This window comes from Poecilia reticulata, chromosome 1 (genome assembly GCF_904066995.2).
Source record: "Poecilia reticulata chromosome 1, P_reticulata-male-v2, whole genome shotgun sequence".
Classification (NCBI taxonomy): domain Eukaryota; kingdom Metazoa; phylum Chordata; class Actinopteri; order Cyprinodontiformes; family Poeciliidae; genus Poecilia; species Poecilia reticulata.
Window position 1 is genome coordinate 7,323,930 of NC_088830.1, and position 22,920 is coordinate 7,346,849.

A 22,920-nucleotide genomic window follows, 5' to 3' on the forward strand; every position below is an offset into this window, starting at 1 on the left:
GGTGTTTATCTATCCCGTTTCTGGCAGCAATTTAAAATGTGTTTCCTTCTCTAATTCTGCTTTTCTGTTGAATTGTGCTCATTTTCCTCACTGGACAAACCGTGCCTCTGGCTTATCCGTACGAAACTCCCGCCAACCGAGAGCAGCTTGTCTCATTGACCTCGTTTAAAGCTCATAGTAGCACACAACAATTACTCATCACGCTGTTTGGGGCAAAGCCTGGAATAAATCCTTACGGAGTGGGAAGTGTTGCAGAGAAGACGGTAGTGCTCTGCAGTGACAAATGCCCGTGTTCTCCTGTTATCCATAAGGCTCACACCAGCCATTGATCATTGCTCAGATAGAGCTTAATAGCTTCTTTCCAGCAGCACTGGGAACACACACAACATAGCCAAAAAATGCACAGAGGATCACTCACTTTTCCAGAGAGAAAAAAGACAGAGCTAAAATAAATGTTGAGTAGGCTGGCAGCTTCATGAGTGGAGTACATCGGTGTTTTACTTCTGTGTGGGAGAGAGGGTAAGAAGACAGAGAGGAGGCAGTGAAATGAAGTTTGGCGATTAAAGACTATTTCAGTATGCAGTAAAGAAAATTTACTGTGTGTGTGTGTGTGTGTGTGCATATTAGAGTCCCACGGTTTTGGTGCAGCACAAGGTCAGGAAAGCTAAATGCTTTAGCGAGGGGATAAAGCATGGATAGTTCAAGAGCTTCACTTCACCTGCAGACACGCACTCAGCATGCAGGCTATTAGCCTAGCAGACCGAGCCACTTACCCAAGAGGGAAAATGTACACTGAGAGCTCACTGACAGCGCTACAGTAAGGGGAAGGCAAAATGTGCAAAGTTTGTCTCTTCCAGTTTTAAGCAAATGTTTATAGTCGTGATTGAGGGAAAGTGAACTACTGACAGGTTTTCTACGGTGGCCCTGAAATTCTTCAAGTTAACCAAGCACAGCTACAAATTAAGAAGACACGACGACATTAGCAAAACGGTAGAGCTAGGTCACGCTGGGAAACCTCAGACATCTCTGATTGGACGACACCACTTTTGGCTTCAGAGCCAGACGTTGTCCTGGTTGTTGAAATCCTGAATGTTAGCAACGTGCTGATGCTAATGTAGCCACTTGATCTAGTTTCTAATGCAAATATTTCAGTACACTTGAATTAATACAAAACTAACTTCAAAGTAACTTTTCAGCAATGTGGTTTTGTTTTAATTCAAAAGTTCATGTTGACATTTTGTGTTCTTGCAGTTAACAGCATTATGTTTCTTCTAAACGTAAGACATAAGTAGAGTATCTCTGGATTTTCAGTCATTATTTAGTTAAAAGAAAAAAAACACTTTGAAAACATTTTTGGCTCAAATGTCCATTTCAAATTGAATTACAGCAAATATGTTGAAAACCAGACTGGCTTAATCCATTTGATTATTCCCAACAAATTAAGACCTTCATGTCTTCATGAGGACAGTTCCTCAATTTTTACTTTTTAATCAAGTTAACATGTTTTTAAATAAAAAACATTTGTCTTTTTAATAACATTTTGTGGTTCAATGTTCAGTTTGCAGAAGACATGGTCGCTCAACCATTGGACTTTATAAAGTCTGTACAGCTCCGTTCAGCTGCAGCCTTTTGAAAAGCCCACACAGTAAGGACGCGCTCTCAAAAGGAAAATAAATACTTGAACACCTTAACCTTGATAAAGTAATTACAGATTTAAACACGCAAAAAAAAAAGTATATAATTAATCACTTTTTTTTTTTTACATTCAAAAGTTCTCAGCGGGGACCTTGAAATTAAAAGTTAAAACCAATTAAATAACTTTGTTGTTGAGCTTATATGTGAATTTATTCAATAATTTAGCAGCAAATGATTGTATTGGTTTGAAAAAAAAAATTTTCAGTACATAGTTTTCAATAAAAATGTGATTAATTTCAATTTGTTGATTACAGACCCTGGAATTAATTCAAAAAGTTTAACTGAGTCCCACTACCAAGAAAGACAAACAGATAGTTTATTAGCTAGATAGCTAGCTCATTAGCTAGATCTCTCATTAGCTAGATCTCTCATTAGCTACATAGCTCATTAGGCAGCTAACTAGCTAACCAGATAGCCAGCTCATTAGCTAGATTTCTCATTAGCTACATAGCTCATTAGGCAGCTAACTAGCTAACCAGATAGCCAGCTCATTAGCTAGATTTCTCATTAGCTACATAGCTCATTAGCTAGATAGCTTAGTGACTAGATAGGTAGGTATATTAACAAGCATCATCATCATGTCCTCTAGCCTACAGATCCTCTGCAGCATGTTTACCTTACCTTTGCTGCAATAGCCTCCCAACCAAACTTGTTCAGCTGTAAGGTGAACGACTGATGCATTGAAACAGTTTTAGCAAAGAACAGAACAATAATGACAGAATGCGACGAGGAGGCAGCAGAGAGGATTCAGGCTAAGAAGGTTACAAAGTTGTGTAGAGTTCACCTGTGTGAGGGGAAAACAGAAGGACAAATCTAGGAGGAGTTTAAGGTGTCATAGAGCTTTGAAGGGAGAATAATGTAGAGGTAATTAAATTAAAACAGGAAGTGATGCGAGACAGAAACTTTTGATGAGGTCAACAAGGTCACAGTGAAGTGGATGAAGAGAAATGCATTGAAACACTTCAAAATCATAACGCCTGTTTGACACAGGAGTCTAAATTTCCACTTATCTTTTCCGCCTGTTATTTTGAGATAGTTAGTGTTAAATCTACTGCAGAACTTTTGGAATACATCACATGTATATGCTATGCTTTAAAAGGACCAACAATGATTAGCAATAATAGTTAAACAGGCTTTTCCTAAAGTGATAAAACATTTTCTAGAGACTCTGTCTCAAGAAAATGAGCCAGTGTCTCATTGAATTCACTTATTTTTAGTCCAGTCTGTTTGTGTGTGTAACCATTTTCACTGCAAATGCGTCTGATGTTAACCATGTTTATGTTTACACATGGATGACAGTTCAGCAAACCAGATTGACTTTTAAAGAGCTTTGTTCCTGTCAACCTTTCATAAGAATGCAGACATTGTTTCGTGAAAGAAATAGAGTTCAACAGGCCTGTAAATTTGTGTTTCACACAAGCAGGATTATTATTATTATTATTTCCCCAGGATCGGGGAGATATTAGCTCCCAGTGAAGTGGCTCTTCAAACCTAAACTATGATTGGACGTTAAATTATTCTTAGGAATTGGAAGAAAACCCGAGAAAAGATTTAAAGAAGAAAACAAGTCATCCAACTTAGAAAGAATTGAGTTAATTTATTACAAGTAGTCAAACTGAGTTCATCCAGGTAAAATATTTGGTTTGTTAAGTTTTCATGTCGAACCAACGTAAATAAATTAAGGCTGGCAAACTTAATTTGATTACATGTAAAAAATTAACTCAATTGTTATAAGTTGGATCTCATTTTCTCTTTTTTTTCCAGTTTAAATAAAGTGGCATCGTATGAAAGATGTCAGTGTTACTGTATGGTTACTTCTAGTTATTTAACTCTTTTCACTTTTTTCATTTTCAGATTGTGTAGCATTTTATGTGCCGTTTCAAATTTTGATGTATTTCTTATTAATTTGCAAGAATTGTATAGAATTAGCCTAATCGACTTTTTAAAATGATTTCTATGCCCTTTAAAACTTCTTTAGAGGCTCAGGGTTTAATTCAGGTAGTGTTAGGACTCTACTGGTGTGTGTGTGTGCGTGCATGTGCGTGTGTGTGTGTGTGCGTGTGCGTGTGTGTGTGCGTGCGTGTATCATGAGTTGCACTGAAGCCAACTAGGTGCTGCTAACAGGATAACACAGCATGTTTCTGGGTGATTTAGTGCATTCTGCGTGGTTGCTTTAACTACGAGGTTGCAGCTCTGTGGGAAGTGATCGTAGCCAAAGCAACAAGAAAAAGACAAAAAAAATGCAGCTTCATGTACCTCTGCCCTGGGGGAGGAGAAGAGGTCCATCTTTGGTTCTTTTACCGTTTTCCTAGAACACAAAGAAAAACGTAGAAAGAGTCATGCAACCGAACGTCGTCTGCAGAAGACAGAGGTGAAAAACATGCAAACTGATAGAGCAAGCTTTTCCCAAAATAATCCACGGCTCACAGCAAGAGGACGACTTAATGTGTGTATTTTCGGTCGGGACACCGGAGTGGATTAGACGTTTATGTGCTATTGGTTTGCCTGAAATCTGTCCTGAGAAATTAGATGTGCTGTCATGAGATTTCTTTATTTAATTTTCCAAAAATACCTTATAAGGCTTTTTTTTATATATATAAAATGTGTGTGTGTGTGTGTGTGTGTGTGTGCATGGTTGTTTGTCTCTGTGCTGCCCTGCAACAGACTGGCGAGCATTAGCTGGAGATCAGCACCAGCAACCCTCCTGACCCCACCAAGGGACAAGGGTGTAAAGAAAATGGATGGATGGATAGATTCAAATTTGGCACCGAAATTTATTCATCATACAAAAAAATATGAATTTAACCTCAAATAAATTTTTAACAAATCACTTAAGTATTAATAGTTTACTACAAGCATAAATATAATCTGATGTTTTTATTCTTTCTCGTCCTTTATATGAAAAAAAATGCAAATAGTGTACTGAAATTTCATAATTAACAAGGTATGTGCAGAATTACATTTTTTCTTAACATCTAAATGAGTTTAAGAAAATCAAAACTCATAATACTTCAATAATTGAATCGAAATCCTCCCATAAAACTGGTTTGCCTGTATTATACAGATAACAAAATTATCTTTCTTGTTCAAAAACTAAATTTGTAGAAATCACAGGCACTTCATGCTCCAACAAAAACACCATGCGCTATGACTAAAAAGAAAACAAATGCATCAGGTTGTCAAAAAAAAAAAAAAAACAGCACAAGGGTTTAAAAATAAATGTCCTATTTACCTCAAGAAGTATCTCTGCTCTGAAGAGTTGACGGGAACGCCGAACGTGAGAAATGGTTTCAAACATATTAAGTGTCTCAGAGTAAGACACTCAAAAGAGGAAACGTCGGTTTCTTGAACGTTTCCAACAAAAAAGGTGGATTTTTCTTTGAACTGGTTTAAGGTAGGAACAGGGCAGGGGAAGAAGTCAAAGCTTTGCATAATTTCCTGTTGAGAGAGCCTTCACTTAACTCTGACTGGACCACAAGAAAACGAGCCAATGAGAGGCTCTGAGAGCTGTGAGGTAAGAGGAAGGAGATTTTTGTGTAACGTTGTGTTGCGTTGTTTCTCTGCTTCTTCGCTCAACGCAGCCAGAAATTGAGAGGAATATGAGAACATGCAGCCTTTGCAGGCCTGTTCATACAATTGAACATTCACATTTTGGTCAAATTACAATTCTAATGTATTTTATTAGGATTTTCTGAGATCAACACAAACCTGTTGTATACCTGTGAAGTGGAAAGATATAGAGACATGATTCTCAGTATGTTTACCCCCCAAAAAAGGGTTTTATGATGCACTTTATCCAATCTGACTTAGCCTGAGCAATTCTGAAATAAAATAAATAAATAAATAATAATAATTAACATGTTGGAGAGTGTTGTTCAGATAAAGGCTATTCCACAAAGTATTAATTAGAAGGATAAAAAATAAAAGGCAAAACCACATTTTAAGGCTACATGTGGGTAAATTGGAGACTTTTTATTCATCCTTTTTCATCCACTTTACAATTTGACACAACGTCACGTTAGTCTATCAAATAAAATCTTACTAAAATCTTCAGTTTGTGAAAGAGAAATTTAAGGGGTTTAAATCAACAATGGTTTATTAGTATTTAACACAATCTGTATTTTTTAGTGCTCTCATGTTATCTTCAGTCCCAGGATACTTTAATTTTCAGGTCATTAACGTCTATGAGACAGAAATCAGCAACGTAACCGAAACACGGATCTGAAGACCTGGAACTGTATTATGTTTAGACAGGAAGTTCATGACTAGAAAGGTCACTGTTGCCACATCGCATACGCTGGGAATTATTGTTGTTGAGTTGGGAAAGCACCCACACCTCCAGATTGTGCATTGGCTGGTTGACCAAAAGAAACCAGGATGCTGAGTGCAAAACATTCTCATCATGGTATTATTGATTGTGGTGTAATAATCTATTTAGCAAGTATTTAGTGGATTAGTGTCAAGGTAAATTTTATGATAAAATAGAGATGTTCAAATTTGTGGCTATCTAGAAACACTGAGATGCCATATGTTAGCTCCAGTCTCTGGAATTGGGGCCCAAATTCAGAAAAACTAACAAAGAAAAAGAAAAGACTTCAGACCCTAAACAAGAGCACAAATATATAAAGATATAAAATTTAATATAAACGTAACATAAAGAATCTTATGTTTAAAAAAAACATAACCTGTCTATAATTTACGGTAAAATACCAGCAGCAGAATTTTACCGTAAAATACGGTGTTAGCTGTGGATTTTTGGATTTTAAATTTTTTTTAAACGTATTTATATGGTATAAAAACCACAGCTGCCAGTATTTTACCATAAATTAGAGACTTTAAAAAAAAATTTTTTACAGTGTGTCAATCATTCCAGTCAGACATATGATTAATGAGACTATTAAAGGCAGAGAAGTTTCACTTCCACTGAACTGACTGGAGTCAACATCATTCCAACATCCCTGTGACTTCGTTCAACATCAGACGTTTGGCTAACAGCTGATGACATCCAGCAACATTTACACCATTTGTCGTGAACTAACACTCCCCACAGCCTCTTCAACCCTGAAAGCTGTTTTAGTATTTCATAATTCCTTTGGAAATGATCACAGGAGCTTCCTCATAGTTTGAATATTTGTTCCTTTGTTACACGACAGAAAGCTGATGAGATTCCTAGAGAGCTCTTAAAAAAGCAGGACACATTAAAGAAGTTACGGTAGCCTAATTTGTCAGAAATAAACATAAACATATTTTGATTCAATTAATGTTAGTCAAGACAGTGACATAAGTGGTCAAAGGTCTGGGGTCACGCTTTGTCCTTTGTTCACGTTTAAAAATTGGCTGTTTTTTCAAACACTGTAAATCTAAATCCTGACCATGTTTCACAGAAACATGTTCTGTAATGTACATAACTCTGACCTACATATCCTTAAAGCAAAAACAGGTTGCTAACCCCAAGGGATTAAGCGTCTACAAATACTTAGCAGAAGATACTTTTTCAAAAACTGGTAGTAGAAAGTTGTGGCAAAGACAAACTTTGTTGTCAAGTCTCAACTGAATTTGCTCACAAATACTAAGGGTGAAACATTTGATCAGATCTAAAATAAAATCTCAGCTCCAGCAAACCAATTGCCAAATAACTGTGACTGCTACCGACTCATATGATCTGGTTAAAATAATAAGATAAACAGATGAATGTCATCAGAGTAGAGACTGTAACATGGTTCCCAGATTCCCAACCAGAATCCAGGCACTGGTGTGTTGACTGTATTATTGTCAGGTTGCTTTAAACACTGGGAAAGGTTCACTGCCCTTTGTTTTAGGCAACACTGTAAGTCTGCTTCAGTAGTGCTTTTATTTTGAAGCGGCCGGGCTTACACTTTGCGGGTGGGTGGACGAAGACGCCTCAGGGCCCGAGGAGCGTGCTGACTGTCCTGCTCTGTCTGGTAGAAGAACATCCTGAGAGCATCATCAAGCAGCAGCCATGTTGGAAGACCAAGCAGCCTCTGAGGAGAGAGAAGTAAGGATGAGTTGGGAGGCAGAAGGGGGGGTACTGGAAGGATGCAGTGCCTCCCAATGATATGACAAGGATAAAGAATAAGGATGAGGGAACAGATGCATGAACAATGTAACAAACAACAATCATATTAGCGGCTTTTTGGGACGCAAACTGGATTTAAGAAAGAACGAATCTGCACACCTCTAGAATAGAGTACAGGGACGAGGGTTTTCACCAAAGTGAAAAAATCCCCAATATTTTTTTTCTTTTGCCATGTAAAATAATCATTATATTATCTCTATATTAATAACATTTTTCTGTTAAACCCTTTTTGTTATGTTTGTGACTTAATCCTTGTGCGTGCGAAGACTGAGGCAAACGTAGAGAACTGTGGCAAATGATACAAGTTTTACGTGTGTGGGGTCGGTTGGACCCCATTTCTAGACACAAGGGTTAAAGTGTTATGTGTTTTCCAGGCACAAAGTGCCATTTTATAGCACAAGCAATTAACTATGTTAACTTCAGTTGTTAGGAAAATGCTATATATTGTATATCAAATATGTGACTTAAAAAAATTGACTTTGCAACTTAATGCTTGAAATTGGGCCTCTGTCTCTTTAAGAAACTCCTGCTCTTTCTGAAACTCCGCCTTCCGGAAGTCATCACAACATGGCTCCTCTATTAACCCTTTAACATAATTTTTTACCAGCGTTGAGCTGAGAAGTAGCTCCTATAATGAGCCCAGCAAATGTTCAGCTCCACCAGGTGTTCGCTAATTGCTGCTGGCTAGTCTGAAGGAGCAGAGTGGGGTCGTTGCGGGGCAGCAGTGCTGTGTGAGGCGGAAGTGAACTGGCAACCCACCGGTTCCAGGACATGCTCCTACCACTGTTGCCACCTTCATCCCATGCTCCACTCCGTGGTGGTGGACTGCTCTCTCAGGGTCAAGGGTCAGTTTTATTCATCAGGTCAAGTCTCTTGGTGTTCTGTTCATGAGAGATTGGAGGATCGACTGACAGGTTTGTCAGCAGTAATGTAGGTGCTTCCCTGGTATGTAAAGGTGATGAATTACCAGTTTAGCTACATTCTGATCATCAACACAGATACAAGCAGCAGACTTAGATGGCTGGACTCAACCTTACAGGGTTCAGTCATTTGGAGACAACTCAAAGTACAACTGCTGTTGCTCTACAGCTGAGGTCAGAAAGGGGAGCTTCCTTCCTAGGAAAGTTTCTTTGGAGGTTTTCCACCATATCGTGCTTGGAGGATACCCCAATGCAGGAGCAAAACCCAGTGGAGGGAGTATTTATTCCCCGGTGAGAGCTGTAGAGTGTCACTGTGAAGAAGCATATCTGGGTTTCTTTACTGTTCTTGTTAACTCTGCACGCCAACTTTGGCTAGGCAAACAGGCAGCAGATGGCTGGATGTATGAATTTGTAGTGAATCCAGGTGTCTTGATGAAGGGAAACCGGAAACAGTACAACACTGAACCGTACTGCACCATGTTATGCTCTGGTTGTTTGCCGTAAAAGTTAACTGACGCATAACTATACTCTTAATCTTTTACGGAAAGAAAAACATATTTTTAAAATCATCTTTTTTCCGCCCTGGGTTCAGTAAAACTCACATGGTTTGGCACACCTGAACCATCTTCTGTCAATTAACGTCTGGAGATGCCAGCAAATATTTGAAAGGCTTAACGACAACTGCAGTGATGGTAAAGGGCAAGGACAAGGCAAAGTGTAGCGGTGAGGTGGATGAAAACGGAGGAGATGACGAGAATTACAAGTGCAAGGCAAGCAAAGGTGATAAGAGTGTGAGAAGTGAGAGCAACGTAGGTTGTAGTAGAACAAGAGTAAAGGAGAGAAGAGAAGTGAGTGAGTGGGAGAAACAGAACCTGATCGTGTTTTTAGCAATGGAGCAGCAGCGAAACATGTCAAAAGTCCCACAACTGAAGTCAGTCAGACGTGATGTGGGCACAGGGCAGAGCAAAGAGAAGAGAGCAGAAACGCCTACACGTTCAGCTCCATCTCCAAACTACTGCTGAAATATCTGAGTCGGTGCTTATCCACCTACTGCATCGTTCTGCCCACTAAGATGTAGGTTTCTGCATCGCACGGCACAGAAGACTGCGAGCGCGCCAGCAATTCCTTCTCCTTTGAACTAAATGTAAAAAAAATCCAAAAAGAAGCGCTTTACATGAAAATCAAATGTGATTACCTTCATGTACGTGTTGAGTTCAGGGATCCGGTTTTCTGCAATCTCCTTTTTGTTGCCGATGTAGATTTTTCCTGCAGTCAAAGTTAAAGGTTCACAAAGACATGAGAGGAATTAAAAGGATTTTTTCCGTGCAGACATTGCCTATAGGGGAGCAGAAATTGTTGCACTTCAGGTGTTTTCCTTTATGTTCAAGATTTCACATGACTCAATTTACCACATGTATCATCTGATGTGCTAAGGTCGAATAAACTGTGGATTATTGTCAACATGTTACTGTAAAGATAGTGAGCAGAGGTTATTTTACGGCAGCTTAAAAAAGTTTTCGCCCGCTTACAGAATGGGCAGTGATTTATTTTGATGTGTCTTGTCTTGACGTACCGTACAGGAGCGCTGGTTGGCTTCATATGCTAGCGTAGATTTGCTCTATAAGATCAATATATTAAGATAGTATCCTAATCAGTTGGTTGACTTTATTAAATCAATTCTGCATCTGGTATCAAAGTAGAGCGATTCCACTATCGGAGTAGGAACCTGCAGCTAGTTTTTAGATTGTATTGTTCTGCTGCGTGACCTGAGTTCTCCTGAGCTAAAGATCACAAACTGATGGCTGCACATTATTCTGTAAGAGGTTTTTCTTCTTCTTTTTTTTTTTGTAGAATTTCTGATTCCAACAAATAGAGCAAATAGTTTATGTCCTAAAGTCCAAGTCAGGATTTTATCACATCAGGATGAGACAATCAAACTACCAACACGATGTTTGACGTTTTGAGTTTGACAAAGTTAAATAGTATTTTGCAGCACAGTGTTGCTTTTTATTATGTTATCCCTACGTCTTGCTGTTGAACAGGAGCCATTTCTATGACTTCATTTATTTCAGACGTTTTGGTGGTAAATGCACTTCATGTGGCTAGTGACATTGCATTATTTACATAGGGCCAGGTTGGTTTGGGTAGTTTTGTATTTATTTATCTTTTACCATTAATCTATGGAATCACTATTTTAAAAACTGCTTTTTGTAATTACTGATGTCACATTTATCCAATGTTAAATCCATCATGATCTGAGACAAAAAACAAACAGAAGAAATCTGAAGGGTGATGAATACTTGTTTTTCACTACCCAGAAGCACTTTTAGCAATTTGAAAACTGTCGTTTTACAGAAATAATATTGTTTTTAAAGTTAAACAGTGATTAGGGCAATGAAAGTATTAGCATGCCAACACGCTCCAAGCAAAAATTCAAAATTGTGTTTATTTGGAAGATCTGAGCACCATCCTATGAGGTTTACACTTTAATACTGAGCCGTAATAATGGTCAAACCATCCATCAGGTTGACTTTTTGTCTCTGTACCAAACATCTAACAGGAAGTACTGAGATGTGTTTTACTCAAACTAAGAACATGACATTTCAGATTAGTCTGAGATTGGCTATGATTCTAGATTGTTCTCCAGACATTCATCCATGTATCGATGCTGTTTAATTAAATTTAGACCCAACAGTCCTCCTCCACCCCCCTGGTTTTTGGATGTGTTGTAATGTCGGTCATCCTCTTTCCTCACCAACTGGGAAGTGGGGAAAGAGGAAACAAGCCAACGCAAATTCTGACATGAACGTCTTAATGCGCTTCCCCCCTTTAATCAGAGAAGCCTAAACCGACGAGTCACAGTCTGCATTGTTTTTCTTTTAGCCCGTCTTCCCATCAGCCCCTTCTCCCCACTGTCTTCCTTATTCCCTTTCCATCCTGATGAGATCTGGCAGTCCAATTAAACCAGCAGACTCCATAGTGGCAGCTGCTATATCTGAGTTTGTGGGAAAGTAGAACTTTCTTAATATAGTGAAACACATCATAGCCTTAAGGTTTTTTTTTTTTTTTTATGTGCTACATTGTTCCCAATAAAGACGTTTTGACTATGGACTTTCAAAGAACAAATTGGGTTAAAGAGCTCCATTTCAGCGCTCGTCTTGTGGATGTTTTACGGGTCGCGTCCCGATGGGAGGAGAACCGGGGCCGGATCCAGAACCTGACGGAGGGAGTAGATATCGCTTCTGACCCAGAAATACATTGGGTCAAACCAGGAGGGACTGAGAGCGATACTGGGATTTCTTGAAATGAGAACGTCTATGCGAAAATCAGACAGCTTTGTCCAGAAAACACGACGTCAAGTTGTTTAAGTAAACTGAGTTGTTTTTGTTAAATGAAGCCTTAAACCAAGACGGATGCCACGTAGACGTTGTTGTTCACCGCATGTCAACGATGTTTATGGGTTTATGTAGTCCATACGCACACCGACCTCCACCCTCCAGATCAATGCCGCCAACTTGAAGGCGCTGGCTTCTTATTGGTTCAAATAGTGGCTTCCAATCATAATCAATGTAGACGCTGATGACAAATCCCAGAAAGACAGACTTCCGGAAAAACAACGAGCTGAACAAAGGCAAAGAAAAGACGAAGGCAACGTAACGAGGACACACCGTATTTGATGCCTCTGAAAATTAGAGTTAGTGATGCATCTTTTTAAAGGTTTTTGGTTCCCGATTGCACATCCACACCTCAACAAACAAACCGGACTCCATATATACTTTTGAATATCACGCATATCCAGTCATTTTTAAGGTGGATGTTATCGAAACCTGGCAACCTTGATCAATTTTTACATTTTGTGAAAAGTTGCTAAAAGTGATTTTCGTTGTTGTTCTCCTCGTATGTATTGACAGCTTAAAATATTTAGGGAAAAAAAAAACTTACTTACTTTGTGGTAAACAATAAAAATAAAATATTTGTCAGTGTAACACACACTTCTCTGTTTTCCAGTGAAGAAACTTCATGCAGAATTTGCAGGAGAAAGTTTTAGGTTGGAGCAGCAGAGGTGGGTGATGCTTTTCTGACAAATTTAGCCACAATTCTTCTTTTTATTTTTTGCTATTGTAGCTTCTTTCTACTGCAAACAGCCTCCCAAGATGGTAAAATGTGAGAGCTTTAAGTTTGTCCTGGTTGAAAAACTAAACTTCTAAATCCCAGTTTATGTTTCAGGTGAGGATTTAAATGGATATATTTGATTTACAAATAGTGACACAAAGCGTTAAACACAACTAATGGCTTCATCTGCTTTTAAATTTGCGTTCATGATGTTTTGATGCTGCGGTGAGAAAGACTTTTTATAAAATCTATTTGTCTCTGTACACAGAAAGCGTAATGGATAAACATTTTAATGTAAAGGTTAGAGAGCGGCGGGGCTTTAGTAGCGCGGTGAAGCGTTTCCTCTTTGTTTGGCCAGCGGCAGAAAATCACCACGGCGACGGTGAAACCAGAAATTAGAGCCACCGCACTGATTACACTTCTTCTTTTCTTCTCCACACAAACAGTAGTAAATTTTTTTGTTCCATTAGCCACTGCTAATGGAAGAAAATGTTTTCATTAAATTGTTAGGAATTTTTGCTGCTTTTTTTTCCAAAAACGTGTCCATACAGTCAAACGGATTCAATGAATAATGAAGTAAAATATGGAAAGTTTTCAAACAAATCAAAATAAATGAATCCTGCTGTAAAGAAAAAAAACCATGATAAATAATGATGCTAGTTGTTAACTTACAAGGTCAATCATGAGGCGAGTGTGCGTGCGTGCGTGCGTGCGTGTGCGTGCGTGTGTGTGTGTGTTTTGGGAGTTGTTGATGTGTGTTCTTGACTCATATTCTGGGAAAATGTTTCTTTTATAGCGTTTTCTGAGAAATCTGCAGTGGGAGGATCGATGAAAACTTCCCTGGTGTTCTGGACTTTGAGGATGGATTATCCTCACCGCAGAGAACTTTATTCTGCATCTTGCCACTGGCAGTAAAACATAATCATATTTATCTGTTCTTGTGTAATATATTCAATCCTTCATAGCATAGCTGTTACATTAAAGTGAACAGACAGTACATTTCTAGGAAATGTAACTGGTGATCTGATTGGTCGATACTTACATCTAAAACTGATCACAAAGGTCTAAAATTCAGCCACTGTTGCCTTTTGCTCTGCCAGGAGAGAGGACTGAGTGACAGGAATCAGGTCACCTTAGTCATCATGTTTAGTCACTTTTCAGACTAAAAAGAAAAAATCGGTAACACTTTATTTGAAGGGGGGTGAATAAGACTGTCATGACACTTTCATAAACATGACATAACACATGTCATGAAAATGAATAAGCCTTCATGAATATTTATGACTGCTGTCATAAAGCGTAATTTGGTAAATTATGACACTTTTAATACAAAGTTGACATTATTCAAAATGTCTTTGTCATGACAACTTGACATTAACCAAGAAATCATTACTGTTTAAACTTTACCTTTAATAACATAAAGTTACCAGATTTTTAAAGTGCAATCAGTAATACTTTTATAACAAATTTATATCAGTTTATGACAGTGTCATGTCAGTCTTATTCACCCCCCTTCAAATAAAGTGTTACCAAAAAAACATCAGTATTGCAAAAAAAATCAGACTGAACAACAAAGGTGTTTTAAAGATTGGTGATCGGCCAGAAAACTGCAATCGGTGCTCCAATAATTATCATATCTGAGAGAGTCTGCTTCGTTACGCACACTAAGTGCAAAAATATCCAAAGGAAATATGAATGACATGTCGGCCGTGTTGCACTGCTGGACTGCTAGAAAGCTAAACACGTTTAAAACCCCACAATAAAATACCGCTCTGTGTGTATTTACATCGATGACATCACAAGATGCTTTATTACATTATGGTAGATGAGAAATGCAATGTTTGGTTGTTAGCTGGTGACTGTATGTCGTTTTTATCATGTGAAGAACTTTGAACAGCCATGCTGCTGAGATGTGATACACAGATAACATTAACATAGCTTAGCTTAACATAGCTTAGCTTAGCTTAGCTTAGCTTAGTTTAGCTCAGCTCAGCTCAACTTAACTTAGCTTAACTTGAAGAACTCTAGGTGATTTTGAGTTGCAGCTGGTTCAAATACAATGTTTGAATAAAGATGTTTTTTTTTTGTTGTTTTTTTTACAGCACAATTAGCTAAAATGAATCGCTGCATTTCTTCAACTATGAAATCTGTCCATTCCAGTCCCTGTTGGTCATATTGATAAACGTTTTAATGTTGCTCTTTTTTCTGAAATAAGTACAAGCTACTTTTATGGCTCAAACGTTTCTCTGCATCCACACAGAACACGAGCTCGTAAATTCAAAGGAAATATTTGATTAAAACAAACAGTCAAATAAGGTGAAAAAAATGAATGACCTCAGAGGAAATGGGTTTAGTTGCCTTATAACCAGACGCCTTGGTAGATTTGATCAGTTCTCAAAATAAATCAAACGCTCACCATGAACTGCTGTTCTGTAACTGATCTGAACTAAAATTCAGGCTTAAGTTTTTTTAGCTTAAAAAATTCCACCCATTTTTTTTGTGTAGATTCTGTCTGACATGGGAGAAAGAATCACGACTAGAAAAAAAACCCTCATGTTAGGGATTTCTCAGGGACATTAGTCTGATTTGACAATAATAAAGACTTAATTATAACCCGGGACAGACGCGTATCTGAGCAACGTGGGATGTGACACCCTGATGAGCTGTGTGTCTGTCTATCAGCTGACCTGGAAGAGGAGGCAGGACGCAGCTGTTGGGCCCGGGCCGGTCCGGGTCGTCAGGGGAGTATTTGCTCTCCAGGCTTTGGTGGAGGCTGAAAAACTCTCTGTAGCGCCGATAGATCAGATATTTACTGCCTCCCTTTGTCTTCACCTCCACCACAAACCTCTAGGTGGGAAACAGAAACAGAAAAACACATCACTTTGGCACTAAAAGCATTTTAAACGCTGCATGCAGAGTAGGCCCCAGAATGAAGGAGGAGTTTTCTCATTCTTCAGTTAACCCAACTTTTTCTATTTTTGTTTTTGTACAGTTTACTAGAGACCTACATTTAAATTACATTTTTAATGTATTACCTAATTTGTTTGAGAATTATACTAATCATAGAAACAAATAGACTTTGTAACACAAATACATGGTAGTGAAAGAACACTGGAATCGTTGGGTATTTTCTCCAATTCAAGGACAGTAAAGGCTTTTTTTTATCACAGAGAATAAAAATAAGATAATATGGACATATAAAAAACATGCATTTAAGAAATACATTAAACATAGTGTTATAAACAGTTATATTCATAAACAGTCTGTCAGGATAATCTTTTATTTCTTCTCGCTTCTCAAATTGAAAAATACAATTTTTGGTTTTGTCATATTTTTTCTCCCAGCTGTTGGCAGTCTTGCGTTTAATGCTGCATGAAAATAATATATTATTACTGCTGTTTATGCATGAAAATAATATATTATTACTGCTGTTTATGCAAGCTAATCTCAAACTCTGAAGTCATGTGAAAAGTTCTTCAAAATACAAGTTGATTCATTAATTTATATTTTACTTAATCTTATTGTTTCTGGTTATTAAAATAAGTTATAGTAACTGTTTATAATGATTACAACCAATAGTAGCATGCAACTTTTACAAGTGTCAAGGATGTGTCAAGTGTCACGTTTAAACCACCCAGGTTTGTTTTCGTGAATGATTTATGACAATAAATCCGTTAAAACTTACAAAGTAATCAATAAAACCTTTTTTCTCCTCGATGTCAGCGATGGTGGCGCTGATGGGGATGTTGTCTGGCAGCTGGTCAAAGTCACTGATAAAATGGAAAGACGTGATCAGCTACAATGTTCACTTCTCCGCTTTTTTTTTTGTTGTTGTTGTTCTTATTAAAAACCAGTTTTATTTGCATCCCAAAAAAAAAGGCTGAATTTGAATTAAATTCTTAATCGTTTCCAGCACAAAACAATGCAAACATTGCAAAGAAAAAAACTTTTGTCACAAACTTTCATTACCTCTTCAGACTTCAGGTGAACTGAACTGTCTGCTCTCACCACCAGTTTTTGCGCACACTCACCTCTCGTCCCGTAGCTGCTGCGGCTGAGACATGTTTTGATCACAGTTGGCGGTTCCGGACACAAGAGGAAACAATCTGGGACTCCGATCCGGAGGAGAAGCGCCTGTTAGGAGAGCTAGAAATGAATAAATCGCTCACACGTCAAAGGGCTGAGAGACGCTTCGGGCATCTGGTGGCTTAAGAGGCGCAACAGTGCGGAAACGGGCAAGAGTCAGGAAGCGAAAGTTCCCTAAAAAAAAAAGATTCATGAGAGGATCCGGTGTTCTGCAGTTCCGCCTGGCTGCGAGGGCGGGGAAAAGTCACCAAACAGTCATTCATAGCGAGGATGTAAATACTGGCGCATGTGAAGAATATCAAACATTTCATTTATTACTCAGTATCAGCTGACACCTTCATTGTGGCCTGCCGGAGGTTTATTTCTGTTCATTTTGGATTGAAAATGAACAGCGAACGAAAACGAACAAAATCCCGATAACCCGATAACCTGGACTTTGCATAAGACAAATGAAAATGCTTTTTTAAATTTAGAAATGGCATATTATTGTCTTGTCGTGGCTTAAACAACCGCAAGAAGGAGTCCTGCGTTGAAAGTTTTCCAGCAGTCAGTAACCGATAAGCCACTGAAAATATTTCTTAAGAATTTGGCTGTTTACAGAATATTTAAAGTTAACTGGAAGGAAAATGTGCAGTAGAAAAATTGTTCAAGAGTTTAGAGGAGATCCACAATTGACAGATCACCGCTGGAGTGAGTAGCTGCGTACATTGACTATATAATTGTGTAATTGGACATTTCGAAAATAAATTCGCATAAGAGAAACTCGCCAAATTAGTCAAAAAAAGTTTTTTGATTAAAAAGAAAAAGTTTTGATGCTAGGATGATGTGCTTTTGCTTTATTTGCTTTTGGCCTCGAAATTGGTTTATTTTGCAAAACAAGAATGAAAACAACAACCGGATGGTTACTACTGGTGAAAACCACGAAGAAGACGACAGGAAGTGGTTGGAGGGTCGTGGATTAAGGTGACTTAACGAACAAATGTACACAATTGTGATTTTAATTGCGTCTCTTATGTAATACAAAGACCCAAATTGCGAAACTGTGTTTTAGTGGATTATCGACAAAGTTTTGTGCACATTTGTAACGGAAACACAGCTACTGGTGCAGGAGCCACTGCACAAATACGGGCTGCAACTGATGCACATCCTGCCACTGCTGAACCTGAGACAGCATCAACCGGGTCTGTCTGACCTGGACTGAGGACAAAAAAAAAATCTGACCGTTGTAGATGTTTTGAGATGAGAGTCGATTTTACATTTTGTTTTGAAATCAAGGTTCCAGAGTGTTGAAGACGAGTGGAGAGGCAAACAAAGAAGTAGAAGTAGATGTAGTGTTGTTATAACTACAGATTTCAAAACTAAAGGTGATAAGTTGGTATCTAACCCAGAACCCAAGCTCTAACTTAGTTCTGCAGATTGAAAAGCTAAAAACACAGGAGTCACTTTTTGGAACTTCTCTATCCAACGTCAGTGTTTTCTTTGAAACCTCATATTTCCACTTTTTTTTTCTCCTCATCTGAAGGGAAACACACACACACGCACGCATACGCGCGCACGCACGAACGCACACACACACACTTCCTGAATCCACTATTTCAATCTGAATTGATCCAGTGTTGACCTCTGACCTCTGTTTGTCCCCTGTTGACACCAGAAAAAACAGAGATTTAAAAGTGAAACAACTGAAATGTGGTGACAGTCGGACAAGCAGACGCTCCTGACACTAGATGTCAGCAGAGCTGCTGAAATGCCGAAGGCAGATGTTCAGTAGAACCGGTGATTTGGCATCTGAGGTGAAACGGTTGCTGATTTTGGTTGCTTGATCTCATTCAGTGACATCAGCTCTGCTAAGACCTAAAAATTGAACTATCAGTGTTTTTTTTTTTGCTTTTTTAAAGCTGCAGAGCAGCAGAACTTCATCACTACCAGCTTGTCTAAACAGACGTGTTCTGGGCGTGCTAACCGGCTCGTTTTCACTTCTTCTTTCTACCCGACTGAGACTTATTTCCACTCACTTTAAAGTCTTCATATTTGTTTAAGAGGCTGATGTCAGAGTGAGTGTCCAATCATTTATCCTACATGAAAAAAGTGCTTGTGAGAGAAAAAAATAAATAAATAAATATAAAAATTTGCTTGACTGAAACTGGCTGTGAGTGACTGTGACTGTGCATAAAAGTGTGTGTGAGTGTGAATGAAGCGCTTGTTGACTCCGTATCTATTTTCACGTTGCCTGAGATGGATGGGCTGAAAGGCTGATCGCATGTCAGGCCATCGCCAGCCATAAATTGCAGAAACATTTTTTGAGGTTGTATTTATCTTCAAGGTCAGGCCAGCTGCTGAAGTCTGTTGTGCTTCTGTGATTTGCTGTGTGTGTGTGTTCGTGTGTGCGTGTGTGTGTGAGAGAGAATTTGGGGATTGTGAATGGACATTGTGGTGAGTGTGTGTGTTTTCAAAAAATGTCTGCTGGTGAAATCTAATAAGTAATTAAGATGACACACACACACGCACACACACACACACACACACACGCACACGCACGCACACACACGCACACACACACACACACACACACACACACACACACACACACACACACACACACACACGCACACACACACACACACACACACACACACACACACACACCAAACACGTAAACGGAAATAGAAGAAGCAAGACTGACAGAAAGCCTCAACAAGCGCCTGGGTTGTGTTGGCCATGTTGACAGCTGGTTTCCATGGGAACACTAGAAGAGCGGCAGGAAGAGGAAGAGCTGGAGATGAGAACTTCTCTGTTCTCTGACGGACGCTGGGGGAGACGTGGGGTAAACATGATGGCTGAATCAAAAACATTCTCAAAATATTTCCAAAACAGTTTGAAATGTTAAACATCAGACAAATGGAGACCATGTTAAAAGTAGAAGTGAAAAACTTCTTTCACAATTTTTAAAAACTCTTTAAAGGGGCAGTGTGATGTAAAATCAACGTTTATCAGCTTTCCATCACGTCATAAAGTTATTCCCTCATCAAAAACGTACCTGGAGTGTTGCTTTGTTTCTTTCATACTTGAATCTCCATGGCGACCATTCAGGGGTCGCCTGAACGCTTTCTCCCACTAAGCGCCGCAGTCAGGGCCGCGGTCTGCACGGCGAGCTTCTGGCTGAAAGCGGTGCTCTCCTACGACTCCCCCACTCAGCTCCTTCAGACTAGCCAGCAGCAATTAGCAAATACCTGGTGGAGCTGTGAGTCTGCTGAGCTCATCATAGGAGCTGCTTCTCAGGGCTTTTAAGAATGTGTCTGAATGGTTTTATAGAGGAATGTTGATGTGACGTCTGGACTGACCAAAAATTCAATACCATCCAGTTTTAGACACTGGAAAACATTGTTACATGTGTTTCTGTTTAAGTGTATATAATTTTAGCTTCATGCACAAACATGGCAGTAATTTGTCACAGGTAAAAGTTGCTGTTTATATCTGTAAAAGTTTGGTTTCCTCTGTTGGAGCGCAGATCTCACAGTCTAAATGCTCCTCTCATCTGTGAGCCAGACGCCAGCGGGTTCCCCCTGCATTTATTTTTAGGGCTAATATCTGCTAATCTTTGACTATAAGCGGACAAGGGATACCCCTCTAATGTCGCTAACACAACACACGCACGCACGCACGCACACACGCACGCACACACACACACACACACACACACACACACAAATACACACACACACACACACAAACACACATGCCTTCACAGAGCCTTGGCTCAGGGCTGCTCCTGTCATGGCTGACCTAATGCGCCACCTGTTGCTGAGCAGCACATTGGTCATTAAAAACACATTCAATTCCTTTCAGCCGCTCTCTCGTCCGTCTGTCACTGTTCCTCTCACTTTCTCTCTAATTTTAGTTTGATCTGCCGGTCACACTTTCTATCTTTTATCCCCCAGCAGTGCACTCCCACAGCTCATAATCATTTCTCATTGTCGCTTCAACCTTCAGGGTTATTTTCTTACTTTTTCCCCTTTAAGTTTTCACGATGATCACCACTTTTATCGTAGCTTCTTGGCTGCGTCCTTCTCGTCAGGTTTACCCTGACCTATCTGTTGGGGTCCTTTGACCCCGCGCTGCCTTCTCGCCTTGATCCTTTCTCCCCCGCTACAAATCCTCCCAGCATGTCGTCCTCGCCGCCTCGCCCCTCCCATTCACATTTTCTTACAATGCTGGAAAGTGCTGAAGAGCAGTAATTCAATAGACAGGAAACCTAAGAGAGTCCTGGGACAAGAGCCTGGCAGAACCGGGGGTTAGTCCGGGACATAAATAGACATGGACATTTATTGTTATATGTAAAGTTTAGACAAAGCTCATTTTTACTTTTTGGTTTTCTATATAGAAACGAGGGTATTTTTTCACAAAGGACTCTGCTAAACATAAAGAGCAGATGGAAAATATATATTTTTTATTCCTTGAACATTCACCTTTCAGAAAACAAAGCTAATAATTTTTGGGGGGGATTTTGGTTGATAGACCCCACAGTATGATACTGCCACAACGATTTGTCATGATGGGCTTTCCAAAGCGTCTTTATCCACATTTTTTTATTGAAACAGGATTTATTTCACTAATGGTGGGTTTTTATTTTGTTTCTCTTTCATAAAAGTCAGATCTGTGAAGTGAATAATTACTAGTTGTGTTAATGCCGAGATTAAATTTCACACACTGGTAATCCATTTTCTGCTCAGGTGACATCTGGGGATAACTGGTTGTACTGCATGTTATTTGGAAATATTTGTATACAAAATTTGTATAGTTGTGTTTTTTTTTATTATTTAAATCTTGATGTCATACTTCAAAATATACAAAATATATGATGGACAAAGCTTATAGGTACCTTTTTGAGTAATTCAAACATTTTATCAAGTAAGAATAAAATCAAACCTGATTTAAGTTTCTAATGAGTTTGTAAAACATGTTCTGCTCAAAAGAGTGAAGAAAGTGACTTTAACAATAAATAAGTGAATTTTGGATGAACCTTTAACATTTTAAACCAGTAGAAAAGCTACTGACCGGCTCTGATGTGGAACTAAAGCAATGCTGTCCTAGTTTCTTGCAAATGTTGAGACAGACTTGAGAAATGCAAGCTGTTGCTCAAACTAAGCGACCAGTTTTGAAATAAAGTCATTCAAACCTGGAAGCTTCTGTAATTTCCTGACATTTTGTGACAGTAGACGTCTCTGATAACTAGCTTGTACGTTTGTGAAACACAAGTTTAGCACATTTACAGTCATGATTAAAAAACACACCTTTGGTCCATGATTTTATCTATCTGGGCTTCTTGTCGTGTACGTATATAGTTGTATGTTTATTGAGTCCATTTTGGCTTCATCCTTACTAACAGCACAGTGTCTTAGAGTCAGTAGCGTTTGAGACTGCATACTTGAAGTTGGTTTTAAATCTACATGGTTAAAAAATACAGTGATGTGGCAAAGTATTTGTCTTCTGGTTTTTACTGTCGAGTCACATTTATGTTTATTTCTTACCGTCTTCTGACAACATGAAGCAGGTTGAAGGTCTCAAAAAACAAGATGTCATATGCTGATCTAAAGGCATTCAGGAACACAAAAGACACAAAGGCATCTAAGGATTAAAATGTAACTTCTAAGGCATTGGGACTTCAGTGAACCGCAGTGCGACATATTATCAACAAATGGAGCAAATATGGAATCCTGGTGATCCGTCTCAAACGTTCCAGGCCCGAAGTATTCAAACAGTACGTCATCAAACTCATTCAAAAATTAGATTGGCCCAAAAAAAAAGAGACTTTATTTTATCTGTTTTGCCAATTTTTGCAAATGATTGATGGCTGTTGTTGCCACCAAGAATAGCAGAGGCAGCACATGGCCACATCCCAAATCTATTAGAATTAGGGGGCAATTATGTTTAGACATAGAGTAGGTTGATTTGAATAGTTCTTGAAAACATTTGGAAACTACTTTTTGTATTAACTCTGCATATATTTAT

At 38.8% G+C, this 22,920-nt stretch overlaps 2 protein-coding genes across 2 annotated transcripts in view; one reads left to right on the forward strand and one right to left on the reverse strand.

The window, feature by feature from the left end:
- ncf4 (neutrophil cytosolic factor 4) overlaps positions 1-17,323 on the reverse strand; it is a 30,293-nt gene extending 12,970 nt beyond the window's left edge. Inside the window, exons 1-6 of the mRNA XM_008429791.3 lie at positions 16,857-17,323; positions 16,511-16,595; positions 15,513-15,672; positions 9,908-9,978; positions 7,570-7,697; positions 3,952-4,003 (exon numbers count right to left, since the gene is read on the reverse strand). Coding sequence (XP_008428013.2) covers positions 3,952-4,003; positions 7,570-7,697; positions 9,908-9,978; positions 15,513-15,672; positions 16,511-16,595; positions 16,857-16,888 — 528 coding nt within the window. The 5' untranslated portion in view covers positions 16,889-17,323. The remainder of the gene's footprint in view (positions 1-3,951; positions 4,004-7,569; positions 7,698-9,907; positions 9,979-15,512; positions 15,673-16,510; positions 16,596-16,856) is intronic.
- Positions 1-22,920, forward strand: part of pvalb7 (parvalbumin 7) — a 34,905-nt gene that overhangs the window by 4,939 nt on the left and 7,046 nt on the right. The window lies entirely within an intron of this gene.